Consider the following 25,618-nt stretch of genomic DNA (forward strand, 5'->3'; position numbering starts at 1 on the left):
AACACCAAGGTGAACTTTTGGAATCATGGAAATAGAACGATTATTCTAATTCTATAGTTAGAATATAAATAATGGGCACTTCTACCTTCTCATTGAAACAGTTCATCATGAAACAGTTCTACTGAAACTTTTCCTGCACAGTGGGAAGTTGGGACGAAACAAACTTAGAACCTTCTCTTACCATGAGAAACAGATTTCCCAATCTTCTCCTCCTCTTCTTCATCTTTAATGTTGACATTCAGCTCCAGTGTTTGACTGCAGTCCTCCAGCTTCACTGATGCCATCTCTGGATCCTGCAGTGCAAACTGGGCTCCACTGTCACAATCAGGACCCAGTGACTGTAGGTTTGGAGTCAGTGCAGAAGGAGAGAGGAGGGCTGGGTTTGTCCTCACTGTTGATGTTACTAGCCTCATACCTGAGTCAGCAAGTAGTAGAAGAGAAACAGACATACATTATTGTCTTGCCAGTTCTGGCACCCTCTTTATTCTCTAAAAATATATTATATTTCTTCCTGTTCAATTATTTAATTCAGTGATTGACTTGGACTGAAATAGGTGCCAGTACTGTTTATATTTAGGTGCAGGAGCTCCACAACACTGTTAAGCTGATATTCTATAAGAGGAACATGTGCTCAAACAGTAGACATTTGGAGGTGAACTCTTGTCCAAGTCAAGAACTGATCTCATTTCAATAGATCAGGTAGGTAAGGATTGACAAGAAAACATTGATGCATTAATATTAGACACAAAGGACACACAACGTAAGATCACTTAATATATAGATTTCCTAAATTCACATAAAATGACTCAAAAACCACGAAGTACAAGGTTAGTTTGTTTCAAGCATCACTATGTATTATTTTCCTGAAGAACAGTAGTATTTCCGTTCACACCATATGCATGTGTCTGAATATCAGTACACATGTAGAAAACTACAATCATTACATTCAGCTTCAAAACAGTTGCGCAACCATAACATTGTCTGCACTTTAGTCCGTTGACTCAGTCCGAGTCGGCGCCGCCATTTTCACAGCGTGTGAATTTTACACAAAACCGATAACATGCAGCTCGGAAATCTCATTTTTTTTTATTCTTTATTATTGTTAACCTGAGCAGAATATGTAAATCCACTAAAACAAACCCAACGTCTCTAGTTACGTGACTTGCAAAATAGTTTAACGTCACCACGTTCTCCACTCGGTTTGACACTTTTTTTTTTATTATTCTGAAGAATGGTGAGTGCCTGTGGGGAACTTCCTGTTCCCCCACTAACACCGTCCGTGCATTTCGGGAACCTTGGGTTGGCCCTACACCATTACATGAGAAGGGGGTAGCTGTAGCTGCTGCTCCTCCTCCTTCTCTGGGACACTTCTCCTTTGCATAGTGTTGATCAAGCTGTCGATTGCGGCCTGTGGAATGTTGTCCCACCCCAGCTAGCACAGTGGATCTGGGCGGATTTCGGTCAGACTCGACCGACATGTGGCCCGAGGATGCGGGGATTGAGCTCGGGCCGAATCCGGTGTGAGTTATCTGGCCCAAATGTATTACTTGGGGCTCGGGACGATTGGGGCTACTCTCTGGCAGATGATTACACGGGCGCCTGTATATAATTAACATTTCATTATTTATTTATTTGTCCATATTTTTTTTAATTGTTTCCGTGATAAAAAAAAATACAATTAACTTTTAAATTAAATTATTTTAGAGTCCGGTTTAAGTTGTATTTTAGTATTTTGATACTTTGTACATGGCAACTGATAAGCATTTAACACAGCAGTCGTGGTGCAGATCCACTAAGGATGAAACATTTTCTGGCGACAGTAGTCTGTGAAGTCTTGGAGGCCCAAAAACTTCTCAGCTGTAGATATAATTATGTCCAGGAAGCTTGGCGCCAGTGATGTACTGGGCAGTTCGCACTACCCTCTGCAGTGCTTTGTTGTTGGAGGCCGAGCATTTGCCATAACAGCATCTGGTCAATTGGTCAACAGCATCAATGTAACAGTACAACTTTACGTCCGTCCCCTCGCCGATACCCGGGCGCAAACCAGGGACCAGGGCGAGGGGACGGACGTAAAGTTGTACTGTTACATTGGTGCCGTGACCCGGATTACTGGTTGCTGCGGAAAAAGGAGAAAGGTCAAAAGGGGGGTGAGTGTAACGGATGTGAAACGGCTAGCTTAGTTAGCGGTGTGCGCTAAATAGCGTTTCAATCGGTTACGTCACTTGCTCTGAGACCTTGAAGTAGTAGTTCCCCTTGCTCTGCAAAAGCCGTGGCTTTTGTGGAGCGATGGGTAACGATGCTTCGAGGGTGACTGTTGTCGTTGTGTGAAGAAGGTCCCTGGTTCGCGCCCGGGTATGGGCGAGGGGACGGTTTAAAAGTATACTGTTACACTTCCAACTCTGTGGCAACAGTTTTGGGGAAGGCCCTTTCCTGTTTCAGCATGACAATGTACCCGCGCACAAAGCAAGATCCATACAGAAGTGGTTTGTTGAGATCGGTGTGGAAGAACTTGTCTGGCCCGCACATTGCCCTGACCTTAACCCCATCAAACACCTTTGGGATGAATTGGAACAAATGGTCTGTTCTATATCTTCAATCAAATTAAACATGTACTACTGTGACATTAATGTTTCATGGTATTTTTCATCAGTTGTTTTCTATGAAATGTCATTACCACAACGCTAAGTCATTACCACCACACTTTGTCATTACCACAACGCTAAGTCATTACCACCACACTTTGTCATTACCACAACGCTAAGTCATTACCACCACACTTTGTCATTACCACAACGCTAAGTCATTACCATCACGCTACATATTGTTGTGGCAACGGTGTATTAAACTACAATTGATATTGATGATTTTCCCATATGAGAACCTCATATGCTTGTTCTTAAGATAATATTTTACATTACTTTAGAAATTAAGATGTTGATGTGGTAAATACATGTTTCTGAGTATCATCAAGGCATACAGTGGGGGGAAAAGTATTTAGTCAGCCACCAATTGTGCAAGTTCTCCCACTTAAAAATATGAGAGAGGCCTGTAATTTTCATCACAGGTACACTTCAACTATGACAGACAAAATGAGAAAAAAATCCAGAAAATCACATTGTAGATTTTAATTAATTTATTTACAAATTATGGTGGAAAATAAGTATTTGAAATATTCATTGTCTCTGTGAATTGAAATGATATTGTTGCCCACCAGTGCACCAAGAAGAGGAAACAACGATACAATGCAGTCTAACAACATCTCTCTCAAACAGCACAAGATCTGATTCACTGTAGAAGCACTGGACCTCTTACATTTTAATTCCAGGTTGCATATTACAATATTTAGGGGCATATCAGATGGTCTGTTCTGACCATAACAGTCACACCAAGCATAGGGTTGGTTGGTATAAGATTGAAATGGGTAAATAATGTACATAGTAGTTACTTAGCCTGATAACATATCACTCCCAAAAGACATAAGCAGAAATGTAGCAGCCTATACACCTAATCATTAGTGATCTGACATGCTGTATTACATGGAAACTGTAGGCTACTAACAGCAGCAGTTACATAGTCTAGTTTACTATGGTCCTGTCCCTCTGACCAGGGTAAACAAAGTGGTCATGTTGTGTTTATACAGTATGTCACTTCAAACAGTTTATTTCATTTAATTATACACAAGAGAGAAAAAAATGTATTGTACAAACATTATTTTTCATTGCATTCTTGTCATTTAGCAGATGTTCTTATCCAGAGAGACTTACAGGAGAAATAAGAGTTAATTGCCTTGCTCAAGGGCACAATGACAGATTTTTACACCTAGTCGGCTCGGGATTCAAACAAGCAACCTTTCAGTTACTGGCCCAACACTCTTAACCGCTAGGCTACCTGCCGCCAGATCAATTAACTTCAATACAGTTATTCAAATAGATTCATCATCAATGACTACAATAATGAATCAAGTATTAAAGACAATTTAATAAACAAGCAGTATATTCATAAATCTGTTAATCATTAAACAAAAGTTTAGTAATAAAATAATACACCCATACCAATGCTAAAAACTGACCACCCCATCTTTATCTGATATACACTGTGTACAAAACATCAGGAACACCTTCCTAATATTGAGTTGCACCCCCCTTTGTCCTCAGAACATCCTCAATTCATCGGTGCATAGACTGTCCAAGGTGTCTACTCTGAATAGCTCGTTCCATCTCCTCCCACAGTAAACTGAATTCTCTGTCATGTTCTTGGAACCATTCCTGGACAAGCCTTGTGGCATAATCCTGCTGAAGAAATCTATTTGCAGATGGATACACTGCTGACATGAAGGGAGGCACCTGATATTCTTTAGATATCCTGTGGCATTCAAACATTGCTCATCTTTTATCAAGAGGCCCAATGTGTGGCCTGAAAACACACCCCAACCATCACACCACCAGCCTGCAATGCTGACACACGGCATGGATGCATGCAGTGGTGTAAAGTACTTAAGTAAAAATGATTTAAAGACCTACTTTAGTTGTATCTGTACTTTACTATTTATATATTTTGTTTGTTTTTAATTTGACCCCTTTTTTCAGAAAAAATTCTTTAAATAACTAATTTAGCAGTTTTTGGGGCGTATCTGTACTTTACTATTTATATCGTTTACAACTTTTTCACTACATTCCGAAAGAAAATAATGTACTTCTTACTCCATTCATTTTCCCTGACATCCAAAATACCCCTTACATGTTTTATGATTAGCAGGACAGGAAATGGTCCAGTTCACACACTTATCAAGAGAACATCCCTGGTCCTCCCCACTGCCTCTGATCAGGAAGACTCACTAAACACAAATGCTTCGTTTGTAAATGATGTCTGAGTGTTGGAGTCTGCTCCCTGGCTATCCGTACTAAACATTTTTTTTAAAGACAAATGTGCTGTCTGGTTTGCTTAATTGAAGCAATTTGAAATTATTCATACTTTTGATACTTAAGTATCTTTACAACCAAATACTTTTACTCAAGTAGTATTTTAATGGGTGACTCACTTTCACTTGAGTCATTTTCTATTAAGGTATCATTACTTTTACTCAAGTATGACAGTTAGGTACTTTTTCCACCATTTCCTCCCATCAGTATGAAACAGCAGGAACTGGGATTCATCAGACCAGGCAGTATGTTTCCAATTTCAGTGTCCAGTGTTTTCATTCCTTAGCCCACTGCAACCGCAGTTTGTTTTTTGTTGAAAGCTAATGAGGATCTATAATAAATACACAACAACTAGATCATTAAGGATCATAGCTTTCACCTGGGTTCAGCTGGTCAGTCTATGTCAAGGAAAGAACAGGTGTCGTTAATGGTTTGTACACTCAGTGCATGTTGTGTCTACTAGCTCAATCCCACAGAAAACTGCAGAGTGAAGCAGTACCACTCCGTTACCCATCAGACTCCACTGTGAGAAGCCTCACAAAGGATATTCAACCTTAAGGGCAAATCCAAGGTCATCTCAATATCTTTACAGTAGATGCTAACAACACTCACCAAAACTGTCAAGGTGTACACTGATCAGTAAAGTAAAGACAGGCTAACATTCTATAATGCTCCATTCCCTCTGCATTGTTCTCTCACAGTGAGAAACAACAGGATAACAATTGAGTGTTCTACGCTTTCTTCATTTGATTCAATTCAACGTTGCCAATTATTTAATGACATGAGAATTAAGTGGAGTGTCTAATCTTAGCTGGTCTGAGAAAACTTCTCTCCTTTATGTATACATTGGTGTCTTTTTAAATGGCCCAATCTGTAGAATCTCTTCTCACAGTCAGTGCAGTGATAAGGCTTTTCTCCTGTGTGTAAACGTTGATGTCGTTTTAAGTTGCACAGTAGAGAGAAACTCGCCGCACAGTCAGAGCAGGAGTAAGGCTTCTCTCCTGTGTGTATACTTTCATGTCGTTTTAAGTGGCACAGTACAGAGAAACTTGCCGCACAGTCAGAGCAGATGTAAGGCTTCTCTCCTGTGTGTGTTCTCTGATGAACTTTTAGCCTAGTTGATGTTGTGAAGCATTTTATACAATCAGAGCAGGAATAAGGCTTCTCTCCTGTGTGTGTTCTTTTATGAACTTTTAGCTCAGTTGATGTTGTGAAGCATTTTACACAGTCAGAGCAGGAGTAAGGCTTCTCTCCTGTATGTATATGTTTATGTGTTTTTAAGTGGCCCAGTCGAGAGAAACGTTTTCCACAGTCAGAGCAGGAGTAAGGCTTCTCTCCGGTATGTATATGTTGGTGTCTTTTTAAGTGGCCCAGTAGAGAGAAACTCTTTCCACAGTCAGAGCAGGAGTAAGGCTTCTCTCCTGTGTGTATACGTTCATGTCGTTTTAAGTTGCACAGTAGAGAGAAACTCGCCTTACAGTCAGAGCAGGAGTAAAGCTTCTCTCCTGTGTGTATACGTTCATGTCGTTTTAAGTTGCGCAGTAGAGAGAAACTCGCCTTACAGTCAGAGCAGATGTAAGGCTTCTCTCCTGTGTGTGTTCTTTGATGAACTTTTAGCCTAGTTGATGTTGTGAAGCACTTTACACAGTCAGAGCAGGAGAACAGCTTCTCTCCTGTGTGCACTCTCTGATGAACTGTCAGAGCCTTGGATGTTGTGAAATTCTTCCCACCGTCAGTATAGGAATACCGATTCTCTCCTGTGTGTATTTTTAGGTGTACTTTCAGCTTTGATAGAAATGGGAAAATCTCCTCACAATGTGGGCAGGGGTGAGACCTCTTAGCTCTGTGATCTTCCTGCTTTTGCTCTCTAGATGTAGAGAATGTCTCAACATTGTCTCCTGTGTGAACAACATCAGAAGAACCAGTCAGTTGATGTGATATACATGTCAATCACATGTATTTTATGTAGCCCTTATTACATCAGAAGTTGTCACAAAGTGCTTTACAGAAACCCAGCCTCAATCCCCAAAGAGCAAGCAACGCAGATGTAGAAACAAAGTGGCCACGAACCAGGCTCAAATGGGTGGCCAGTACTCTTCTGGCTGTACCGGGAGACATACATATTCATATCAGTAGACTGCACAATAGAAAGGGGAACAGAACTATTCTAAAACTGGGTAAAAGCCATATCATCCTCCACTCACTATCAAAGGGTTAGTGACCAGGCTGTATCACATCCGGCCATGATTGGGAGTCCTATAGGGTGGCGCACAATTGGCCCAGCGTTGTCCGGGTTTGGCCGGGGGTAGGCCGTCAATGTAACTAATAATTTGTTCTTAACTGACTTGCCTAGCCTTTTTTTTAAAAGACTAATTTCATAGAACTTTAAAACACTGGCAGATTGTCTACTTCACCACTTAGGTGTACTACTCTTTGAGCACTCCAGATATCCCAGTGAATAAAACAAATGCTGACAATACTGGTGTCAAACCATGCAAGTAGGAGTAGCATGAAGAAACATTACCTTCTCATTGAAACAGTTCATCATGAAACAGTTCTACTGCAACTTTTCATACACAGTGGGAAGTTGGAATGAACAACATAGTTAAGATAGAACCTGCTCTTACCATGAGAAACAGGTTTCCCAATCTTCTCCTCCACTTCTTCATCTTTAATGTTTACATTCAGCTCCTGTGTTTGACTGCAGTCTTCCAGCTTCACTGATGCCATCTCTGGATCCTGCAGTGCAAACTGGGCTCCACTGTCACAATCAGGACCCAGTGACTGTAGGTTTGGACTCAGTGTGGAAGGAGAGAGGCAGGCTGAGTTTGTCGTCACTGTTGACGTTACCGGCCTCAGACTTAATTCTAGTCGTCCTGTAGTAACAATGAGAAACAGACAAAAAGTTATTGTCTTGACAGTTCCGGCACTCTCTTTACTCTCTATTAAAATATATTCTATTTTTTCTTGTGCAATTATCTAATTCAGTGCTCGACTTGGACTGAAATAGTTTGATACTCATTTTAGGTGGCGGGGTACTGTTTATATTTAGATGCAGGAGCTCCACAATACTGTAGAGCTAATATTCTATAAGAGGAACATGAGCTCAAGCAGTAGAACATTGAGGTGCTGGTACTCAGCTCCTGGTACTCAGCTCCAGTGAGCTCCAGTCCATCTCATTTCAATAGATCAGGTAGGTAAGCATTGACAAAAAAAACAAAAATTAATTCAAATTAGACAAAGTACACGCTACACAACGTAACTAAACTTAACCTATAGTAGATTTCTTGGATTTACATAAAGTAATAATTAATAATAAACAACTCAAAAACCATTCAGTACAAGGTTGCAGTATGTTTTAGGCAGCACCATGTACTATTTTCCTGAATAACCCTGTCTTCACTGTATTATTTATATCAAAAACCAATATTAACATTTATAGACAGAGATAGAAACTGAATGTGTCTGAATATTAGTACACATGTAGGACTGATCATCATTACATTCAGCTTCAAAACAGTAGTGCGACCATGAAATTGCCTCTCTTTGACACAGACAGAGTGGGCGCCGACATTTTCCCAGCTCGTGAATTTTACACAAAACCAATAGCATGTAAAACGAACTCAGAAATCTCAAATAAATTGATTTGATTATTAAATTACCTTGAGAAAATTATGTACATCTACTCAGTTCCAAGATGGCGTAGCAGTCAGTCATCTTTGTCTTGTCCCATGTATATATTTTTCTTCGCATTCTTTTTAATATTTTTCCTAAACCTCAACTTCAAATACTCTCCTTCAACAAGCCTCACCCAATGTGGTGTGGATCTGTTTTTATTCCTAAAGTATTTCTATTTACCTCAGAACTGGAATCCCTCAACTGAAGCTAACTAGCTAACTAGCTACCAGCTATCAGTCAGCTAACCACTGCTAGCGGTCAGCAGCATACCTTTAGCTCGGACAGCTCTCGCCAGTTCTTACAACGCGTTTCAAACCAGAGCAAACCGGACCTATTTTTCTCTCCATATCCTCCGGATTCCTACCAGCAAACTCTGAACCTTTTCATCTGGATCATCGCCGCTTGCTAACCAAATGTGTATACCGAGTATGTCCACATCTCCGTCAGACCATTTTATTGGTAAACTACTTATTGGTAAACTAAATTAGCATTTTTTAGTGATCCAATACGTAATATAGTACACTTATCATCATGTGGTTTGAATCCAGAGAGAAGAGCAAAAGTATCTAGATCCTCTATGAGGCCGTGGAGAGACTCTAATTGTGGTTTGAATCCAGAGAGAATAGCAAAAGTATCTAGATCCTCTATGAGGCCGTGGAGAGACTAATTGTGGTTTGAATCCAGAGAGAAGAGCAAAAGTATCTAGATCCTCTATGAGGCCGTGGAGAGACTAATTGTGGTTTGAATCCAGAGAGAATAGCAAAAGTATCTAGATCCTCTATGAGGCCGTGGAGAGACTCTAATTGTGGTTTTAAAAGAAAACATAAATCATCAGCATACTACAATGACACCTTAGTTTTTAAGCCACGGATTTTGTAATCCCTAAATATTATTGTTTGATCTAATCTTAACAGCTAACATTTCGATGGCAATAATAAATAGATATGCCGACAGTGTACAACCTTGTTTTATTCCTCTAAATAGTTTAAAACTATGAGATGTAGCCATTATTTACTATTTTACACCTAGGGTTACTATACATAACTTTAACCCATTTTATAAAGAGATTTCCCAAAACTGAAATATTCTATTTATACATTTATACAGAGACTTGATTACACACAGGTGGATTGTATTTATCACCATTAGTCATTTAGGTCAACATTGGATCATTCAGAGATCCTCACTGAACTTCTGGAGAGAGTTTGCTGCACTGAAAGTAAAGGGGCTGAATAATTTTGCACGCCCAATTTTTCCGTTTTTGATTTGTTAAAAAAAATCCAATAAATGTCATTCCACTTCATGATTGTGTCCCACCTGTTGTTGATTCTTCACAAAAAAAATACAGTTTTATATCTTTATGTTTGAAGCCTGAAATGTGGCAAAAGGTCGCAAAGTTCAAGGGGGCCGAATACCTTCGCAAGGCACTGTATATATATGCCAATAATGTGATGATCCGACCGCATTCTGTCCCCTATCAACACTTTTTAAACTTTTGGTGCCAGAGAGAATGGCATAAGAAAGTAGTCAAGACGACTAGCTTGATTAAGCCTCCGCCATGTATATCTCACTAGGTCAGGGTATTTAAGTCTCCATATATCCACTAATTCCTTAAGTGCCTGAGGGTGATAGTTTGTAGTGCGATTTCCTTTCCGGTCCGTAGAGGTATTTAAGACTATTAAAATCTCCCACCATAATAATAGAGTCTAGTGTTGCTTGTAGAGTTGATAAATTCTTATATATATTTTCAAAGAAGCTTGGATCATCATTATTCAGACCGTATAGGTTAATAAGACATATCTGTTTATTGTCCAATAACATATTTAAAATAATCCATCTACCTTGATAATCTGTACATTTGGATCAAAATTACTGTTAATTAAAACCATCATCCCTTTTGAATTTCTTTGCCCCATGGGAGAAATATATTACCTGCTAGGCCATTACAACTGTAACTGGCTATACTTATTTCACCACTTACCATAATGAGACAACTTTCAATTCTATTTATCAAAATATATGTTTATAAACGTACCATTACATGATGATTGAGTGTCTATATAGCTGTACCATGATATTTGCATTGCTACTAGGTAAACCTCCAATTGGTCCCTACTATTCCACCTGCTAAAAGTCCTCATCCCGAGTTGGGTTGTCATCCCAATGCCCGGCAGACCACCCCTGACCCCCCCGTATCCCATAGCCCTGAACAGATTGGGATCCATCCTTCGAAAAGAGCTCACAGTTCCATTTACCGAGTTGAAGTAGATCAACTGCCAAATGCCTTTCCATCGCCCTCACCCCGGTTTGTATTATATATAGCTCTGGGTCATCCTTTATCGTCCCTAACATCTTTTACTCCTTCGCAACATTTGTGGGATACACACATACACCCACTCAACCCTTTCCCCCCACACAACCATAAACTCACATTCTCAACAGTTACACCATCCCAGAGCCCAACTCAAGAAAGGTATTGATTTACAAATGCACTTACAGTTGCAGCTGTATGAGAAGGCCTGCAAGACCACACAAATAAAAAATGGGCAGAAATTGAGAGATTTTATGAACCATTGTCACATCCTAGATGATGGAGGTCAAATGTACACCTTTTCCCTGAAACACCCACAATATGGTCACCCGTATTGACCATATTCCCAAGCATCTCCATGCAGTCAGACTTTGATTTTGCGCCACCAGGGTCACAATATACCCCCTCTCTGAATGTCAGAGTGTGACCCCCTCCCCATGGGTTACTGCAGCTAGTGTTGCCAGCACTGCCACTGCCTGGGTGGGGGCACCCCACCGGAATCCCCACCGGCTAGGTACAAGGTCGTCAAGGTTCTCATTAGCAGCTTTGAGAATTTCCTTGTGTAGCATTCTCTCCCTTTAGGGGCCTTTGGCTTTGCAGGACCAAACCTGACCGGCAGGCTCAGAATCTTGAGGGGGCAGTGCTGCTCTTGGTCTCTGACCGCATTTTGGCTGCATACAGACCTCTTACAGCAGGCCCATAAAACAGTTAGGGACTTGTCCTTAGTATCTGGGTCATTCAGGTGGGTGTCTAGGGTATAGGGTTGTGGACCGTACCATTAAATTAGGATTATAAATAAAGAATTAGATATAATTTATTTAAAAAATGTAGTTCCCCATGATAAGACAATAAATAAATCAAATGTATAAGTTATTTTAAAACTGTTCCACCATGATAGGACAATAAATAAATAAGAAGTATAATTCATTATAAAAGTATATCCATCATCTGAACATTGACAGCCCTCTCATACCCCGGCTCACAGCAATACATTGGGAAAGTTGAGTGAGTAATGGAATGGTTGCATATCCCAGAACCAAACAAAACAATATAATAAACACACCCACACCATCCACACCACCCACACCACCCACACCATCCACACCACCCACACCATCCACACATACTATGCCTCCTGTTTACTTGGTTTGTATCTTCACCATGTTGAATTAGTGCTTGTGTGTTCCAATTAGTTACAGGTGAAGATATATACAAAAGCTTTTTTTTATTGTATTGTTACAATCCATAACCGGGCTAGAATTGTGTTTCATTATTTTCCTCATCTATGAGAACTTTGTAATTATTTAAATAACCACGGAGTCGTCTTTGTGTCTCTGAACAAATGGTTATCAATATATAGTTTATCAACAACGAGAGCTACTCGTTTCCCTTTTAATCTATTTTCTTTGAAAATTGGATACAGAACTTTACGCCGTTCTGCAATTTCCTTCGGAAACTGATCATTCATGACAATTTTTGGGCAAGTCTTTTACCCAGGCTTTTAACCATTATTGTATCTTTAAATGAAGCAAATTTGGCAACGATTAGGCGTTCATACCTTTGGCCTCTCTGTCCGATGCGGTGTACACATTCAAGTTGGATTTTGTCAATAGCTTCGAGTGGGATCTGAAGTAGAGGTCTACCGATTAATCGGAATGGCCGATTTCAGGTTTTCATAACAATCGGAAATCTGTATTTTTGGACAACGATTTGGCTGAATTCTTATACAGTGGGGGGGGAAAGTATTTAGTCAGCCACCAATTGTGCAAGTTCTCCTACTTAAAAAGATGAGGCCTGTAATTTTCATCATAGGTACACTTCAACTATGACAGACAAAATGAGAAGAAAAAAATCCAGAAAATCACATTGTAGGATTTTTAATTAATTAATTTGCAAATTATGGTGACCATATTCCCAAGAATCTCCATGGGTTTGGTACAGACAGGTAGGCAGTCACTGTAAATAAGAATTGCTTCTGAACTGACTTGCCTAGTTAAATTAAATAAAACAATTATAATATGCCAGTACACTAAAGCCATGATAATGCATGCAATGCTTTATTATAAAGGTATTTTATTTAATGTGTTCTGGTACCTCGGAGACCAGCAGGTCAACTGCTCGGACTCACTTTTGGTTCCAGCAAATCCTAATTTACACATTAAGCACTGGAGAAATTGGTAGCTGCCGCTGCCTCCTCCGGCACACATCTCCTTTACATAGAATTCATGAGGATGTTGATTTTGGCCTTTGGAATAGACCACAACACCTGAACAGGATCGATACATCCGAACATCACACCTGCTAGACAGGAATGTCAGTGTTTTGCCATGGCCAGTGAAGAGCCCGGATCTCAATCCCATTGAGCACGTCTGGGACCTGTTGGATCGGAGGGTGAGCGATAGGACCATTCCCCCAGGAAATGTCCAGGATCTTGCAGGTGCCTTGGTGGAAGAGTGGGGTAACATCTCACAGCAAGAACTGGCAAATCTGGTGCAGTCCATGAGGAGGAGATGCACTGCGGTACTTAATGCAGCTGGTGGCCACACCAGATACTGACTGTTACTTTTGATTTTGACCCCCCCTTTGTTCAGGGACACATTCTATTCTGTTAGTCACATGTCCATGGAACTTGTTCAGTTTATGTCTGCTGTTGAATCTTGTTATTTTACATACAAATATTTACACATGAAGTTTGCTGAAAATAAACACAGTTGACAGTAAGAGGACGTTTCTTATTTTGCAAGGTTTACTTTTACCTTGTCAGCTCAGGGATTCGATCCAGCAACCTTTCGATTACTGGCCCATCTCTCTAACCACTAGGCTACCTGTACGTAATCAATATTAGTAGGCTGCGCAATACAAAAGGGGAATAAAGCAAATCTAAAACTCTCATAAGTCATGAAAATTATGAGCCATATCATCCTCCACTCACTATCACAAAAGGGTTAGAAACTACACAGACTAATTTCATAGAATTTAAAAACACTGTCAGTTTTACTACACTTCTTCAGTCTACTCTCTGATCACTCCAGATCACCCAGTGAAAGAAACAAATGCTGGCAATACTGGTGTCAAATCATGCAAGTGTCAGTAACATGAAATAATATATACGTTCTCATTGAAACAGTTATACTGCAACTTTTCATGCACAGCGGAGAAGTTGTAACGAACAACAAAATTAGACAGAACCAGCTCTTACCATGACTAACAGATGTCCCAATCTTCTCCTCCTCTTCTTCATCTTTAATGTTGACATTCAGCTCCAGTGTTTGACTGCAGTCTTCCAGCTTCACTGATGCCATCTCTGGATCCTGTAGTGTAAACTGGGCTCCACTGTCACAATCAGGACCCAGTGACTGTAGGTTTCTACTCAGTGTGGAAGGAGAGAGGCAGGCTGGGTTTGTCCTCACTGTTGATGTTACCGACCTCATACCTGAGTCTGAAAATAGTATAAGAGAAACAGACAAGTTATTTTCTTGACAGTTTTGGCAAGGTCTTTAATCTTTATTAAATATATGTATTTTGTTCAATTATCTAATTCATTGCTTGACTTGGACTGAAAAAGTTGTCGATAAACATTTTGGGTGCTGGTACTGTTTATATTTCGGTGCAGGAGCTCCACAATACTTTTGAGCCAAAACTTAACCTGTAGTAGATAAATGCATAAATGACTCAAACCATTTAGTACAAGGTTACAGTTTGTTTTAGGCATCAATATGTGATATTTTCATTGATAACCTTGTATTCACTGTTTTACTTCAAAAAACAATTGTATTTCCTGTTCACACCATAGTAATGTTTATAGATAAAGACAAACTGAATGTGTCAATATTATTTCACATGTAGTAAACCGATAATCAATACCTTTAGCTTCAAAACAGTAGAGCAACCGTAAAATTGTCTCCCTGCTGCATCCACACTGCCTGCACTGAAGTCTGTTGACACAGACCGAGTGGGGGCCGCCATTTTACCTCCCCGTGAACTTTTCCTTTCATGGAGTTCTACGGACAATTCCTGTACGTATTCATATCAGTAGGCTGGTACTGTACGTATTCATATCAGTAGACTGGTACTGTACGTATTCATATCAGTAGGCTGGTACTGTACGTATTCATATCAGTAGACTGGTACTGTACGTATTCATATCAGTAGGCTGGTACTGTACGTATTCATATCAGTAGGCTGTGCAATACAAAAAGGGAATAAAACTATTCTAAAAGTATCTCATCAGACAAGAAAAGTATGCGCTATATCATCCTCCACTCACTATCACAAGGGTTGGAAACTGCACAGACTCCCTTCATAGAACTTTAAAACACTGGCAGTTTGTCTACTTCACTTCTTTAGTCTACACTCTGATCACTCCAGACAGCCCAGTGAAAAAAACAAATGCTGGCAATACTGGTGTCAAACCACCAAGTCTCAGTAGCATGAAATAACATGTACCTTCTCATTAAAACAGTTCATCATGAAATCCTGCCCTGCCTTTCTAAAGTATTCAAAAGCAAAGTTAAACAGATCACCGACCATTTCGAATCCCACCGTACCTTCTCTGCTATGCAATCTGGTTTCCGAGCTGGTCACGGGTGCACCTCAGCCACGCTCAAGGTCCTAAACAATATCACAACTGCCATCGATAAAAGACAGTACTGTGCAGCCGTCTTCATTGACCCGGCCAAGGCTTTCGACTATGTCAATCACCTCATTCTTATTGGCAGACTCAACAGCCTTGGTTTCTCTAATGACTGCCTCGCTTGGTTCACCAACTACATCTCAGACAGAGTTAAGTCTATCAAATCGGAGGGCCTGTTGTCCGGACATTTGGCGGTCTCTGGGGGTTCCACTCTCTGTATATATCAATGATCTCGCTCTTGCTGCTGGTGATTCTCTGATCTACCTCGACGCAGACGACACCATTCTGTATACCTCCGGCCCTTCTTTGGACACTGTGTTAAACCTCCAGATGAGCTTCAATGCCATACAACACTCCTTCCGTGGCCCCCAACTGCTCTTAAATGCTAGTAAAGCTAAATGCATGCTCATCAACCGATCACTGCCCGTACCCGCCCGCCCGACTAGCATCACTACCCTGGACGGTTCTGACTTAGAAAATGTGGACAACTACAAATACCTAGGTGTCTGGTTAGACTGTAAACTCTCCTTCCAGACTCACATTAAGCATCTCCAATCCAAAAATAAATCTAGAATCGGCTTTCTATTTCACAACAAAGCCTCCTTCACTCGTGCTTCCAAACATACCCTCGTAAAACTGACTATCCTACCAATCCTTGACTTCGGCGATGTCATTTACAAAATAGCCTCGAACAGTACTCAGCAAATTGGATGTAGTCTACCACAATGCCATCCGTTTTGTCACCAAAGCCCCATATACTACCCACCACTGCGACCTGTATGCTCTCGTTGGCTGGCCCTCGCTTCATATTCGTCACCAAACCCATTGGCTCCAGGTCATCTATAAGTTTTGCTAGGTAAAGAACTGCCTTATCTCAGCTCACTGGTCACCATAGCAACACCCACCAGTAACACGTGGTCCAGCAGGCATATTTCACTGGTCATACCCAAAGCCAACTCCTCTCCTTCCAGTTCTCTGCTGTCAATGACTGGAACGAATTGCAAAAATGACTGAAGCTGGAGTCATATCTCCCTCACTAACTTAAGCATCAGCTGTCAGAGCAGCTTACCGATCATCATTGCATCTGTACATAGCCCACCTAACTACCCCATCCGCATATTGTTATTTATTTTTGCACCTCAGTATCTCTACTTGCACATCATCATCTGCACATCTATCACTCCAGTGTTAATGCTAAATTGTAATTAATTTGCAACTGTGGCTTTTATTGTCTTACCTCACTAATCTTACTACATATAGATTTTTAGTTTGTTTATCCCATGTGTAACTCTGTGTTGTTTTTGTCGCACTGCTTTGCTTTATCTTGGCCAGGTCGCAGTTGTAAATGAGAACTTGTTCTCAACTGGCCTACCTGGTTAAATAAAGGTGAAATAAAATAAATAAATATAACAGTTCTACAGCAACTTTTCATGCACAGTGGGAAGTTGGAACGAATAACAAACTTAGTTAGATAGAACCTGCTCTTACCATGAGAAACATTTGTCCCAATCTCCTCCTCCTCTTCTTCATCTTTAATGTTGACATTCAGCTCCAGTGTTTGACTGCAGTCTTCCAGCTTCACTGATGCCATCTCTGGATCCTGCAGTGCAAACTGGGCTCCACTGTCACAATCAGGACCCAGTGACTGTAGGTTTGAACTCAGTGTGGAAGGAGAGAGGAAGACTGGGTTTGTCCTCACTGTTGATGTTACCGGCCTCAGACTTAATCCGAGTTGGCCAGTATTAATAAAGAGAAACGGACACAAAAGTTAGTGCCAGAACTGTCAAGACTTTCTTTATTCTCTAAAAAGATGGTTTATATTTAGGTAAAGGAGCTCCACAATACTGTTGAGCTAATTTTCTATAAGAGGAGCATGAGCTCAAACAGTAGAAATTTGAGGTGCTGGTACAAGTCAAGCACTGATTTCAATAGATCTGGTAGCTAAGCATTGGCAACAAAACATTAATTAATTCACATTATACAAAGCATACACTTTAAATTAGGCAACACAACTCTAAATACACTTAATCTATAGTAGATTTCCTGAATTCACATAAATGCACAAATTACTCAAAAAACATTTAGTACAAGGTTGCAGTATGTTTCAGGCAGCACTATGTACTATTTTCCTGAATAACCTTGTCTTCACTGTATTATTTCAATCAAAAAACAATAGTATTTCCGTTCACACCATAGTAACATTTATAGATATTCAGAAACAGCTGAATGTCTCATGATTAGTACACATGTAGAAAACTGATTGATAATCATTACATTTAGCTCCAAAACAGAAGTGGAAACGTAAAATTGTCTCTCTGCTGCACCCTCACTGCCTGAACTGAAGTACGTTGATGCAGACCGAGAGGGATCCGCCATTTTACCATCTCCCGAATTTTACACAAAACCAAAAACGACATGTAAAACGAACCCAGAAATCTCAAATAGATTGATCGTTTATGAAATTACCTTGACGAAATTATATACATCCACTCAGACTACCAAAGTATCTAACTATGTGACTTGAAAAAGGTGATCACGTTAACTCACGCGGTTTGACATAAAAAAAAATAGCACATAAAACCTTTATCAGACCTGATAATACCTTGACGTATTTGTTACCCAGCATGTTATGAAATGTTCTTTCGATATTATAACGTGATATTACATACCAGTAGTAATATATTTGAAACGGACACAGAAGTTGTCGTCTCGACTGCACAATTCTGACGTATCCTTTATTCTGAAGAATGATGTGCGCCTGCGCGGAACTTCCTGTTTCCCCACCAAACACAGAGACGTAACAACGCGAGACTTCAGAGAACGCTTGGGAAGCAGACTAAGCCCGGTTTGAGAAGTGAACAATTCTGATACTTTTGCAGCGGCTAATGGGGATCCTAATAAAACCTAATATATACCTAATACCTAATTCCGTCGGCACACACTTGAAACATGGCCATTCTTTTATCAATTTCACAACTGCAGTTGCTTATTCACAATAGCTCACACTGCATATGATATATATCCTAGCATCACAGGTAGCCTAGTGGTTAGAGCGTTGGGCTATGTAGCTGGAAAGTTGCTGAAACGAATCCCCGAGTTTACACAGCATTAATCTGTCGTTCTGTCCCTGAAAAATGTAGTTAACCCACCGTTCCTTAGTAGGCAGTCATTGAGATAAAGGTAAAAAATATATATTTAAAAAAATCACGAGTAGCCAGACCGAGGTGAAGTTGGTTTCATATTCAGACATTCATTCGCCAAAAGTCATTGCAATTTCAAAAATCAATAACAAATGAATTGATTGTCACAGAAACAAAAATAGATATGGTTTATTCTATAAAATCTATCAAATATCATTTAAAACTGTATAAATCAATAACTAATTCACAGTTTGTCACCGTATGATTTATTCTATAATTGTCTAGTAGACTTTTACAACCGTTGCTTTGAGTAGAAATTCCCGTTTTGATTTGATAGAAATACATAACATCTCAAATATTGCATTTAAAGATGAAGAAATCAATAACTAATTCAGTGATTGTCTCAGAAAAAAAGTGAGAATATGCATTTAAAATAACTTTAAAATAAATGTTAATTTCAAGTGCAATTTGTTCTATATGATGTTAGACAATGTGTACATAAAGTTGTACAATGTTTACAATCTTACATTGTATGTCAAATCAATGTTTGCATTTTTAGTGCAACAGTTCCACATTTGAAAGTAGTTACAAGGAACAACAGTCATTTATTTATACGTCTCTAATTTAACAGAACAATGGGCCCCTTACAATAATGTTCTATTTTGGCTTTGTTGAAGTCCTTCATTGTCATCCCCAGACAAGCTAAATGAAACCATCTCTGGCACACAGAGCGTTCTATCTGCAGTATTAAAAACATAAAACAGGGTTATGTTGATTTACATGTAAACAACAGTTCTGGAATACCCAAATTCTGTTACATGTTTTTGCAATTAGGAACATTTTCAAAATGAATTGGATTTTTGTTCAATTGCTAAATTGACTTTAAAGGACATGCATTTGACCAGAACCCTGACAGAAGCACACTTAACTGAGGTGCTAATCATCGTTAAGTATTCAAGCAATATAAATGTTGTAATATCAAACATTACAAGAATGGCATCTCATAGATTTGATATATTTCTATCAAATCAAAACTGGAATTTGTATTCAAAAGAAAGGTTGTAAAAATATGCTAGACATTTATAGAATAAACCATATCTATTTTTATATCTCTGTGACAATCATTGAATTAGTTACAGATTTTTATAATTATTTATGGCTTTTTTGCTAATGTCAGTTGAATGTCAGAATGTGTGACTATAAAACCAACTTTACCTCGGAAGTAGGCAGAAGTAGGCAGTTGTTCTTCAAACAACAGTAAAACTGATTGACTTTCTTCCTTCTTTCCATCTACTACAGGGTTTAGTGCTCCAACTACTCATGGAATCTTCTGCTCAAGACGATGAACCTCAATATATAACAAAACTCCAGATAACATATTTAATAGGTGCCCTCTCCGAAATTATATACACAATATAATAAAATATATTGATTTAAAAAATATGTTCTGATATAGACAGAATGACTGAAGATTACCTGTAATTTCAAATCATTAGTTTACAATTTCACAACGGAATGAATTACAATTTATAACAGTCATGTCTCAAAACTGGGAGTAGCAGAAAGAGCATGTCATTCACCCGACATGTGTTCCTCTAGACAGTAACACAACGACACAAGGATAATTGTAAGCATCAACATTTTTGAAAAAGTTAGTAATTTTACATGGTTGTTATATTAATGTTCAGTTTCCGTTAATGTCGCAAACTATATTTTCTCTAGGCTAACATAAGTAACTCTGCCTGGATACTTGCATGCTAACTAACATTAACTCTAACTTAGCTGCTCCAGCCTACTATGGTCCTGTCCATCTATCCAGGGTAAACAAAGCGGCAATGTTGTGTATTGTATATACAGTATTTCACTAAAAACAGTTTAATTCATTTAATTATACACATGAGAAAAAAAGGTTGCCCAGCACGAATTCATGTACAAACATTATTTTTCATTACATTCTTGTCATTTAGCAGATGTTTGTATCCAGAGCGACTTACAGGAGAAATAAGAGTTAATTGGCTTGCTCAAGGGCACAATGACAGATTTGTCACCTAGTTGGCTCGGGATTCAAACCAGCAACCTTTCAGTTATTGGCCAAACACTCTTAACCGCTAGGCCAGATCAATTAACTTCAATACAGTTATTCAAATACATTCATCATCAATGACTAAAATAATGAATCTAGTATTAAAAGACAAATTAATAAACACAAGTATTCGATTCATAGCCTGTTTATCATTAAACACAATTGTTTAGTAATATAAAATAATTCACCCAAACTAATGCTTAAAAACAGATCACCCCATCATCTTTATCTGATATACACCGAGTGCACAAAACATTAGGAACACCTTCCAAATATTGAGTTGCACCCCCCTTTGTCCTCAGAACAGCCTCAAGTCGTCGGGGCATAGACTGTCCAAGGTGTTGAGAGTGTTCACAGGGATGCTGGCCCATGTTGACTCCAATGCTTCCCACAATTGTGTCAATGTGGCTGGGAGTGGATCTCTACTCCGAATAGCTCCTTCCATCTCCTCCCACAGATGAACAATTGGATTGAGATCTGATGACTCGTCAGGCCACTGCAGTAAACTGAATTCATTGTCATGTTCTTGGAACCATTCCTGGACAAGCCTTGTGGCATGGGGCATAATCCTGCAAATCTATTTGCAGATGGATACACAACTGCCGTGAAGGGAGGCACCAGATTGGTAATGATGTTTAGATATCCTGTGGCATTCAAACATTGTTCAACTTTTATCAAGGGGCCCAATGTGAGCCCTGAAAACACACCCTAAGCCCCATAGTCCTCCCATCATCATGAAACAGCAGGAACCGGGATTCATCAGACCAGGCAATGTTTTTAAATTTCTCCAGTGTCCAGTGTTTTCATTCCTTAGCCCACTGCAACGGCAGTCTCTTGTTTTCTACTGAAAGCTAATGGGGATCCATAATAAATACACAAAAACGACACTATTTTGGATCATAGTTTTTCACCTGGATTTACCTGGTCACCTATGTCATGAAAAGAGCAGGTGTTGTTAATGTATTGTGAACAGAGTATGTAAAAAGAGTATGTTGTTTCTACCAGCTCTTTCCCACAGAAAACTGCAGAGGGAAGTAGTACAACCCAGTCAACAATCAAACTCCAACTCCAGACATATCACAGAGGATATTCAACCCTAAGGTAATCTCAATATCTTTACATTAGAAACTAACAAAACACATCAAAACTGACAAGGTACAAACTGGTCCGTAAAGTAAAGAAAGGCTAACATTCTATAACGCTCCCTTTCCTCTGTAAAGTTCTCTCATAATAAGAAACTACAGTTGAAGTCAGAAGTTTACACACACCTTAGCCAAATACATTTAAACTCAGTTTGACTATTCCTGACATTTAATCCAAGTAAAAATGTCCTGTTTTAGGTCAGTTAGGATCACCACTTTATTTTAAGAATGTGACATGTCAGAATAATAGTAGAGAGAATTATTTATTTCAGTTTTTATTTCTTTCATCACATTCCCAGTGGGTCAGAAGTTTGCATATACTCAATTAGTATTTGGTAGCATCTCTTTAAATTGTTTCACTTGGGTCAAACATTTCAGGTAGCCTTCCATAAGCTTCCCACAATAAGTTGGGTGAATCTTGGCCCGTTCCACCTGACAGAGCTGGTGTAACTGAGTCAGGTTTGTAGGCCTCCTTGCTCACGCAATCTTTTTCAGTTCTGCCCAAAAATGTTCTATAGGATTGAGGTCAGGGCTTTGTGATGGCCACTCCAATACCTTGACTTTGTTGTCCTTAAGCCATGTTGCCACAACTTTGGAAGTATGCTTGGGGTCATTGTCCATTTGGAAGACCCATTTGCGACCAAGCTTTAACTTCCTGACTGATGTCTTGAGATGTTGCTTCAATATATCCACATCATTTTCTATTTTGTGAAGTGCACCATTTCCTCCAGTAGCCATGCACCCCCACAACATGATGCTGCCACCCCCGTGCTTCACGGTTGGGATGGTGTTCTTCGGCTTGCAAGCCTCACCCTTTTTCCTCCAAACATAATGATAGTCATTATTGCCAAACAGTTATATTTTTGTTTTATCAGAACAGAGGAAATTTCTCAAAAAAGTACAATCTTTGTCCCCATGTGCAGTTGCAAACCATAGTCAGGTTTTTTTATGGACGTTTTGGAGCAGTGGCTTCTTCCTTGCTGAGCAACCTTTCAGGTTATGCCGATATAGGACTCATTTGACTGTGGACAAAGATACTTTTGTACCCGTTTCCTCCAGAATCTTCACAAGGTCCTTTGCTGTATGTTCATCTCTAGGTGACAGATGGCTGCGTGGTCCCATGGTGTTTATACTTGCATACTATTTTTTGTACAAATTAACCTGGTACCTTCAGGCGTTTGGAAATTGCTCCCAAGGATGAACCAGACTTGTGGAGGTCTACAATAGTTTTTCTGGGGTCTTGGCTGATTTCTTTTGATTTTCCCATGATGTCATCAAAGAGGCACTGAGTTTGAAGGTATGCCTTGGAATACATCAACAGGTACACCTCCAATTGATTAAAATGATGTAAATTAGCCTATCAGAAGCTTCTAAAGCCATTAAATCATTTTCAAAATTTTCAAGCTATTTAAAGGCAGTCAACTTTGTGTATGTAAACTTCTGACCCACTGGAATTGTAATACAGTGAATTATAAGTGATATAATCTGTCTGTAAACAATTGCTGGAAAAATTACTTGTGTCCTGTACAAAGTAGATGTCCTAACCGACTTGCCAAAACTATAGTTTGTTAACAAGAAATTTGTGGAGTGGTTGAAAAACGAGTTTTAATGACTCCAACCTAAGTATGTTAACTTCTGACTTCAACTGTATAGGATTACAATAGAGCATTCTACGCTTTCTTCATTTGATCCAATTCAACGTTGCCAATTATTTAATGACATGACAATTAAGTGGAGTGTCTAATCTTAGCTGGTCTGAGAGAACTGATGAGGCTTCTCTCCTTCATGTATACCTTGGTGTCTTTTGAAATGACCCAGTTGAGAGAAACTCTTTCCAGTCAGAGCAGGAGTAAGGCTTCTATCCCGTGTGTATACGTCCATGTTGTTTTAAAGTGCCCAGTCGAGAGAAACTCGCCCCACAGTCAGAGCAGGAGTAAGGCTTCTCTCCAGTGTGTGTATACGTTCAGATCATTTTAGGTGTCCGGACGAGAGAAACTTGCCCCAGAGTCAGGAGTAAGGCTTCTCTCCTTTGTGTATACGTTCATGTTGTTTTAAGTTGCCCAGGTGAGAGAAACTCTTTCCACAGTCAGAGCAGGAGTAAGGCTTCTCTCCTGTGTGTGTTCTCTGGTGAACTTTTAGGTCAGTTGATGTTTTGAAGCATTTTACACAGTCAGAGCAGGAGTAAGGCTTCTCTCCTGTGTGTATACGTTCATGTTGTTTTAAGGTGCCCGGATGAGAGAAACTCACCCCACAGTCAGAGCAGGAGTAAGGCTTCTCTCCTGTGTGCATACGTTCATGTTGTTTTAAGTTACCCAGTCGAGAGAAACTCTTTCCACAGTCAGAACAGGAGTAAGGCTTCACTCCTGTGTGTGTATGTTCATGTTGTTTTAAGGTGCCCAGTCGAGAGAACCTTGCCCCACAGTCAGAGCAGAAGTAAGGCTTCTCTCCTGTGTGTGTTCTTTGGTGAACTTTTAGCTCAGTTGATGTTGTAAAGCATTTTACACAGTCAGAGCAGGAGTAAGGCTTCTCTCCTGTGTGTGTTCCATGATGAACTTTTAGCTCAGTTGATGTTTTGAAACATTTTACACAGTCAGAGCAGGAGTAAGGTTTCACTTCTGTATGTATACGTTCATGTCTTTTTAAGTGGCCCAGTTGAGAGAAACTCTTTCCACAGTCAGAGCAGAAGTAAGGCTTCTCTCCTGTGTGTATACGTTCATGTTGTTTTAAGGTGCCCAGTCGAGAGAAACTCGCCCCACAGACAGAGCAGGAGTAAGGCTTCTCTCCTGTGTGTGTTCTTTGGTGAACTATTAACTCAGTTATTGTTGTGAAGCATTTTAAACAGTCAGGGCAGGAGTAAGGCTTCTCTCCTGTGTGTATACGTTCATGTTGTTTTAAGTTGCCTAGTTGAGAGAACCTCGCCCCACAGTCAGAGCAGGAGTAAGGCTTCTCTCCTGTATGTGTTCTCTGATGAACTTTTAGCTCAGTTGATGTTGTGAAGCATTTTACACAGTCAGAGCAGGAGTAAGGCTTCTCTCCTGTGTGTATACGTTCATGTTGTTTTAAGGTGCCCAGTCGAGAGAAACTCACCCCACAGTCAGAGCAGGAGTAAGGCTTTTCTCCTGTGTGTATTTTTAGGTGTATTTTTAGTTTTGATGGAAGTGGGAAAATCTCCTCACAATGTGGGCAGTGGTGAGACCTCCTAGCTCTGTGATCTTCCTGATGTTGCTCTCTGGATGTAGAGAATGTCTCAACGTGGTCTCCTGTGTGAACAACACCAGAAGAACCAGTCAGTTGGTGTGATATTCATGTCAATCAAATGTATATTATGAAGCCCTTTTTACATCAGTTGTAACAAAGTGTTCTACAGAAACCCACCCAAATTCCTCAAAGAGCAAGCAATGCAGATGTAGAAGCACAGTGGCCACGAGAACTCCCCTAGAAAATAGGAACCTTGGAAGAAACAGAGAGGAACCAGGCTCAAAGGGGTGGCCAGACCTCTTCTGGCTGTACCGGGTGACATACAGTTGAAGTCAGAAGTTTACATACACTTAGGTTGGAGTCATTAAAACTCATTTTTCAACCACTCATTTTTCAACCACTCACACAAATGTATTGTTAACAAACTATAGTTTTGGCAAGTCGGTTAGGACATCTACTTTGTACATGACACAAGTACTTTTTCCAACAATTGTTTTCAGACAGATTATTTCAC

The 25,618-nt window shown here is 39.7% G+C and overlaps 1 protein-coding gene across 27 annotated transcripts in view; it reads right to left on the reverse strand.

Moving 5' to 3' along the window:
• The window catches only part of LOC118370541 (zinc finger protein 883-like), a 159,065-nt gene that overhangs the window by 42,352 nt on the left and 91,095 nt on the right, over positions 1-25,618 (reverse strand). For 8 of the 27 annotated variants that reach the window (XM_052513277.1, XM_052513275.1, XM_052513278.1 and 5 more), the window contains exons 4-6: positions 14,108-14,142; positions 7,547-7,795; positions 182-415 (exon numbers count right to left, since the gene is read on the reverse strand). The exons of 5 other annotated variants lie outside the window; for them this stretch is intronic. In XM_052513277.1, coding sequence (XP_052369237.1) covers positions 182-415; positions 7,547-7,795; positions 14,108-14,142 — 518 coding nt within the window. 14 more of the 27 variants (XM_052513258.1, XM_052513263.1, XM_052513261.1 and 11 more) reach the window with 10 other exon arrangements.

This window comes from Oncorhynchus keta, unplaced genomic scaffold, assembly GCF_023373465.1.
Source record: "Oncorhynchus keta strain PuntledgeMale-10-30-2019 unplaced genomic scaffold, Oket_V2 Un_contig_998_pilon_pilon, whole genome shotgun sequence".
In the NCBI taxonomy this organism is placed as follows: Eukaryota; Metazoa; Chordata; class Actinopteri; order Salmoniformes; family Salmonidae; genus Oncorhynchus; species Oncorhynchus keta.